Genomic DNA, 7,426 nt, shown 5'->3' with positions numbered 1-7,426 from the left:
CTAAACGCGAACGATCAGCTACACGGAAGTTATTTTGTTTCGAACTATCTACTTTGTTCATATTTTCTCCGTATGTTAATGCATTGTCAATCATGATCCTTGACGGTTTTTTTTTTTTTTTTTTTTTTTTTGCAGCAATTTTAAGAACCAAAAGAAGTATCCCATCAAGTCACTATTCGCTGCGGATTAAGTCGTACAGCCTTGTATCAAAGATGGAGAAATATGTCAGCAATATCTTTGAAGCTTCTGGCTATAAATGGTAGGTTTTCCTAGGAAGATGTTATGCTTCTGAGGGGACTTGGTTTATAAGAAGTATTTGCATGTGCTAAGTTAAAGTTATCAAATCATGAGTTTTTATAAGGCATGTGATATGATGTAAAAGAATTCTCAACTTTAGTATGGAAGAGGGTATTATTTTGCACAATTGAAAAGTGAGGGTATTAGTTTGCACAATTGAAAAGTGAGGGTATTATTTTGCAGAAAAAATGAAATGGGAGGGGATTAATATGTAGATTACTCAAATTAATTTAATTACGAGTACCATATGTTATCTACGTCCTTGAGAAAATCTCACAGATTCAAGTTTGAAGATTTAATGGACAAGTTTTCTTGTTTAGTTCATAGATTTATCCGTTTTTTCATCAATTTATAAACAATTTTATTGGCACTCTAACAAAGTAATCAAATTGAAATGCTGCAATTTCAATTGGGGTCAACGTTTTGAAAGTTTTAGTTAAATAATCATGTTATTAACTGCTAGCCTTTTACCCTAATACCATTCTTTTGTTTAATTTCATAAATAATAATAATAAAAAAAAACCGAGATAATTAAAATCCCACAATTTATGTTACTACTTGCCTAATACACGAATATCAATTAATTCTCGTTTTTAAAATAATCGCTACTCTTCAATAGAAAGAAAAAGAAAACCTCGAAAACCATGTAAGTCTAGCAAACTATTAACATTAATTAACACAAATTTGCTATGATGAACCATACAAGATTCATCAAACCGACCCGAGTTAGAGTTATTCTTACATTGGCTCTTACCCAAGGCTGGCGTATCTCACAGTTGGATGTCGTTTACGCATTCCTAAATGGTGAAATCACTGAAGAGAGGTTTACATGGCTAATCTTCAAAAGTTTAAAAAATTTGGCTCGTTGCACCAAGTTTGTAAGGTGGAAAAGGCTCTCAACAGTCTTAAGCAGACTCCAAGAGTCTGGTTTGATAGGCTTCAAAAGGCATTGCAGTCTTTTGGCTTCACTAATGCCAAGTCAGACTAGTCTTTGTTCAGCAACTCAATGATTCCTTTACCTTAAAGGATCTCCGCGAGCTTGACTGTTTCCTTGGGATTCAAGCCACTTAAACCAACAACTCGCCCTGAACTCTCTTACCATATTTAATAGAGCCTTTTCACTTCATTTTAATGTACCCGTGAAGAGCATTGGAATGTAAAATTTGCGAATCCTGAGATATCTCAAAGGCACACAAAAATTTGGTCTGCAGTGATTTGATGCCGACTAGGCGTCTGACCATGATAATCGCAGGTCAACGTCAAAGTCACAATCTCATCACATGGCGATCCAAGAAACAGCAAACCATGTTGTGATCAAGCGTGTAGAGGTTTGACAGAACTTCGAGTCCCAATGTCCAAGCCTCCTATAGTATGGTGCGACAACCTTATTAGCACTGTGATGCTAGCGAAGCACATCGAACGGAAACTCTTTTTTGTCAGAGAGACAAGGTGGTCGCGAAGGAAATCCAAGTCCGGCACAATCCTATAAGACCGATGAAATAAAGCTACGTGGCAGATTAGTTAGAAGAGAGTTAGATAGAACTGCTGGGCAATGTTAGAACGGTATAACTACTATGTAATTGCAATCATTTCAATCAAAGAGAAAATATGTTTGCTTTCTCAACACTTTTCTCTCTCTTCAAGATCCTATGTATTATGGTTTGAGGATATCTTTCTCATAAACGATCAGAATGCGTTCGTCTCGGTATGATCAAACTTCAGACATATTTTTATCATAATTATTTTGGGGGTTATGTAATTATGTATTTATCCTAATTTGTTTTATTGTTCTTAATATGTTCACTCATTTCTCCCTCCTTACCGCTATACACTTTATCCTACTTTATCCTACTATACTAAAACGGAACCCCATATTACTGTACACTCTACAGTAATCAGTAATCAGTCTCTTATTTAAACTTTTCCACTTTAAATCACCTAACTAAAACTATTATATCTCTAATTTTAATATAACTTTGTATTCGACGTCTGTGCAATACATGCGAAAAAAAACAAAACAAAAAAAAAACTAACAAAAAAACTAGTTATTGAGATCAATGCGCCACCTATTTTTGTTTGTTTGTTCAATTTGACTATAAATTGCACACGATAAACTTAACGTTATTGAAATCAATGTGCCACTTATTGTTCTTATTCAGTTTGACCTAAACTAATGTCATTATTAGTCTAAGGCTTATAAGTAATATAATTACTACATCCCTGTTGTTATTTTGCTGTCTCATTTTTTTCTTTTGTACATATTTCTTTGTATGACACGTCACATTGCATGCATTTGGAGATTACCCTTGCCGACTAAAAAAAAAAATCATTCATGTACTACACGTCTCTTTAGTTTCACTTATATATACTTCAGTTTGTGCAAATATTTTTGTAGCAACTAGCATCAAAAAAATTATCAGGTAACAATATCCCGTAAATTATTTATTAGACGTTTATCTCACATATTTCTTTCCATCTTTTTATTGAAGGAACATATCCAGAGAAACTCAATTACTTCTATAATCTTTACACTGTGCTCTTTGTTGGAAGAATTGTAAATAATGAGCTTTATTTACAAGTAAATGGATGATTTGTGGCTAATATTTGAGTGGGGTCCACTCATCGGAATTTGTTAATTCTTGCGTATTCTTATTCCTCGTTGCGTCGGGTATAAGATTGATTATTTATTTGCCAAAATCATTACTATAATGAATGAGAAATTGATGCTCAAAGTATGCTTAAAGAACACATTAGTCATGTGTAAATAAAGTGAATTGCAAAAATCCCACATGGGTTGGGTAAGTGTGTTGTGGTAGTGTTTATATACTATCCTCTCTCTTTAGTGGTCAAGCAAGTGCAAGAGAGGAGAGTGTGTGTGGGTTATCTCTTAACCCCTCACGCGCGCCGCCGCCGAGCCGGGCCGGGCCCGGGCCCGGGTTTCGGGAATGTCTCGGGCTTGGGCCTTAACTTTTTATGGCTGAACGTTTAGATGGTTCAAATTCGGAACCTACTCTGCATGCTCGGCTATAAAAGGCCTTCTGATCTCTCATTCTGGAGATACAACGAAATCCATATATTCCCCACTTGTTCCCGTTTCCCTCTTTCTTTCCCGGAAAGTTTCTTTGTCTTGGTGATAGTACTCTCACAGGTTCAAGTTCGCTTAGGGAGTCAAGTGGTTGGTGCTCAGCTTGTCTCCGACGTCGTTGTATCCTGGGAGGCTTTCGTCCGAATTATCCTGCACCTGAGGAGGGCGATAAAAAGCTTCAAGGAAACCGTCAAACGGGCCTCGACGTTTCCGATCTTTTTTTGTGTTTTCTCCGGTTCTTAGTTCAAAGGTGTAACCGGGTTTTGTAATTTATTTTACGTGTACTTTTCTTGCATGCAATTTGTCTTTTATTCGTCTATATCAATATTATTTGTAATATTGCCGCTAACACTCTTTCTAATAACAAGAATCGTCAGGTCCAATTTTATTTCATGTACTTTCTATCTACACGTTGATATTTTGACGCATATTAATTTTGCTGAAATATTTTCTCTTATCATTGCAGGCGACCTAACAAACAATACGAATCACGTAAGTTATTTTATATGCATTTCTATAATATTTCAGTCTGTTTTTTTTTTTAATTACTTCAACATTTTAATGGGTACAAAATTCCTATAACTTCTTTTCTTATTAACTTATTCAACCATTTGTTTGTTCCACTACTATAAATTAACATATTGGGTGCGGAAGGGTATACGTATTAGGTGCGACATGTCACACCTAAATGTCGCACCTAAGCTCATATTAGGTGCGACATGTCGCACCTGATACTCCGCCAGATGACTTAAAATTTCGCTGATGTTTAGTGGTATCCGGTGCGACACTGTCGCACCTAATATGATTATGTCGCACCTAATGCCATTAGGTGCGACTTTGTCGCACCCAATAGTTTTAAAATTTAAAGTTGTCAGCCATATTCCCCCGAAATTTTTTGGGTTTCGGATTTCATATCCGGTGCGACACTAGGTGCGACATGTCGCACCTAATACGGGTTATCCGGTGCGACGCTGTCGCACCCAATGTCGCACCTAATAAACTTTTAGGTGCGACATTATGAGCATTGGGTGCGACATTCGTCGCACCGGATAACATATTTTGTCCTAGTGTTCCTTATAAAATTCAGCGGCTAGTTTTGTGTTTGTATACATATTTTATTTTGTTACGACTTAGAAAATTTTACACGTGCTTTCTCGAAATAAATGGTATAACAAAAATTAAGCGAAAATTGGTTAAACCGATAATCGATCCAAAACCGAAATTCGGTACCACGTCACCAAACCGAAAATTCGGTTTGGTTAACCAATCTGATTTATAAAACTGGATTGGTTATCGGTTTTGAATATTTGAATATTCGGTTACTGGTTATTTAACCAATTTTTTTTTTATAAAACGGATAACAATTTTGAAACCGGATAACTGATTTGAACCGGATAATCAGTTATGAAACTGGATAACCGGTTTCAATCGGATAACTAATTTTGAATTTTATTAATTATTTTTATTTTTATTTTAAATTGGTACAAAATTGTAAAAAAATAAATTAGTTTGAACCGCTTAACCGGTTATGAAACCGGTTAACAGATTATTTGGTTAACCAGTTTCAAAACTGGATAATTGCTTTTCAAACCAGTTTTCAAACTGGATATCGATTTGCATAATTCGGTTAACCGCTAATTAGGATAGCCGAATTTCGATTTTGGACCAATTCGGTCTGGCTATTGGTCCAAAAATGTGAAAATCGAAAATTCGGTTTCGATTCGTAAAACAGGTCAAAACTGAATCGAACTGAACCAATTTCAGTCCTATAATAAACACAACAATTAACATAAAATATGCACCATTTACTTGGTGGACGATTATATAATTAATTTTCAAAAAATAATACCTACTCAAGTAACATATTTGGTAACCATTACTTCGTACAAAATATATATTAAACAAGTTTATTATATGGTAAGAGACCAAGTCCAACAGAAAAGACAAGAGATGTCGTTAGTTTGAGAAAATGAATGCGTGGGACGGATTTAATGATATCTATCTATTTGCCTTGTTGAACACACAGAAAACAAACAAAAACATGGCTCTGATATTCGAGACTCATGAGAGAGCACTTCTTAAATGAAAAAGAAAAAAGCAACTCGGTGGTTGCGCGAGTATGTGACGAATGCCTCATCATTCCTATCTTGTTAAGATGTCAAGTAAAAAAGAAAAATAAGCAAGAACCTACATGAATGTCTGTCTATATTCATTTTCACACTTAAAAACATCACCATTAAATTTAAATGTATTTTGTTAGGTTGACGGGGTAAAAAGAAACCTAGCAAGAACCTAGCCCAATTTCTGTCTATATTCCCCTTGAACCTCAATTAAAATATATCACAATAATTATATATATTCTACAATCCTAAACATTTAGATGGAGAAGAAAACAATCCCTACACTACCGGTGCTACAAAGCCTATAAATAACGGTCAAGAAGAGAAACATTTCATATAATTCCTCACCATTTCCCCTTTTGTACGTAGCTTGATCACCAACCCCTAGATTATTATCCACGTAATCGATCATGGCCGTCGAAAAGAGCAAGATCTTGATCATCGGAGGGACAGGACACATCGGCAAGTTCATAGTGGAGGCCAGCGTGAAGTCCGGGCACGAGACGTTTGTTCTCGTGCGCGACTCCACGCTGACCAACCCACAAAGATCTGGAACCGTTGACAAGTTCAAGTCGTTGGGCGTGAAATTAGTCCACGGCGACTTGTATGACCACGGCAGTTTGGTCAACGCAGTCAAACAAGTCGATGTGGTCATATCCACCGTTGGTCATCTTCAGTTGTCGGATCAGGACAAAATCATCGCGGCCATCAAGGAAAGTGGCAACATCAAGGTGCACATAGTTTTTTGTTTTTTTTTTAATTTTAGCTCTTATATTTGAAATATAATTTTGATGTGATAATTATCCGGGAACATTATTATTGCCAATGGGGATAATGTTACCTGATTCCACATGTAACATTTTATAAAATCAAATATGACAAATATTTGATCTCATTTAAAATTTGGTGGGAAGTTATAAACGTTGCTTTACGCACACACTAGGTTAAAGGTTTTTTTTTTTTGGTATTTTAGAGATTCTTTCCTTCAGAGTTTGGGAACGACGTGGATCGTGTTCACGCGATCGAGCCGGCAAAAACAGCCTTCGAAACAAAGGCAAAGATTCGGCGGGCGATAGAAGCCGAGAAAATCCCATTCACGTACGTAGCGTCCAACTTCTTCGCCGGATATTTCCTTCCCACACTAGCTCAGCCCGGAGCATCGGGTCCCCCGAGGGACAAAGTCGTCATTTTTGGCGACGGAAACCCCAAAGGTGGTAACTTTTTTTTTCCCCCTTTGAAGTAAAATCAACATAATGCAAACATAATAACTCTATGAGACATGTAAACTTTTGCACAGCAATATTCAACTATGAAGAGGACATTGGAACATACACAATCAGAGCAGTGGACGATCCGAGAGCCTTGAACAAAGTGCTCTACATTAGGCCACGGAACAATATCTACTCATTCAACGACCTTGTTTCACTTTGGGAGAAAAAGATCGGCAAAACACTTGAGAAAGAGTACATTTCGGAGGACCAACTTATCAACAAAATTTTAGGTATTTTTTGTGCTGTAATCATTTTGGTCTCTTCATATATGTATATTAAATTTTTTTTTTTCTCATTTTTTTTCAGAGTCTCCAATCCCACTGAAAGTAATACTATCGATCCACCACTCGGTTTTCGTGAAAGGCGATCATACAAACTTTGAGATCGAGTCATCGTTTGGAGTCGAGGCGTCGGAACTGTACCCCGATGTGAAGTACACTACGGTGGACGAGTATCTCGATCGCTTTGCCTGAGCTTCTTTTCTGCATATCAATGTTATCTGTTATGTAGTAAGATTGTCAAAGTGTGCCAAATTTATCATAATATTATTATCTGCTCTGCTTTTTATGAAGTCCCCACTTTTTTTTCCTGCATATTAATCATGGAAATGTGCGTGTGAGTAGGACTAATCTCATGGAAATTGACAAAATTGT

General features: G+C 36.4%; 1 protein-coding gene across 1 annotated transcript; it reads left to right on the top strand.

Moving 5' to 3' along the window:
• Positions 1–5,621: 5,621 nt before the first annotated feature.
• On the top strand, positions 5,622–7,344 carry LOC149387911 (phenylcoumaran benzylic ether reductase Betv6-like). Its single transcript, XM_089623384.1, has 4 exons — positions 5,622–6,233; positions 6,476–6,713; positions 6,800–7,003; positions 7,080–7,344. The coding sequence occupies exons 1-4, from the start codon at positions 5,913–5,915 to the stop codon at positions 7,244–7,246; spliced, it is 930 nt and encodes a 309-aa protein (XP_089479510.1). The 5' UTR covers positions 5,622–5,912; the 3' UTR covers positions 7,247–7,344.
• Positions 7,345–7,426: the final 82 nt, after the last annotated feature.

This window comes from Urtica dioica, chromosome 8 (genome assembly GCF_054948205.1).
Source record: "Urtica dioica subsp. dioica isolate 48M chromosome 8, U.dioica_male_clone48M_v1_H2, whole genome shotgun sequence".
NCBI classification, from domain to species: Eukaryota; Viridiplantae; Streptophyta; class Magnoliopsida; order Rosales; family Urticaceae; genus Urtica; species Urtica dioica.
This window is presented reverse-complemented; position numbering and strand designations above follow the sequence as displayed.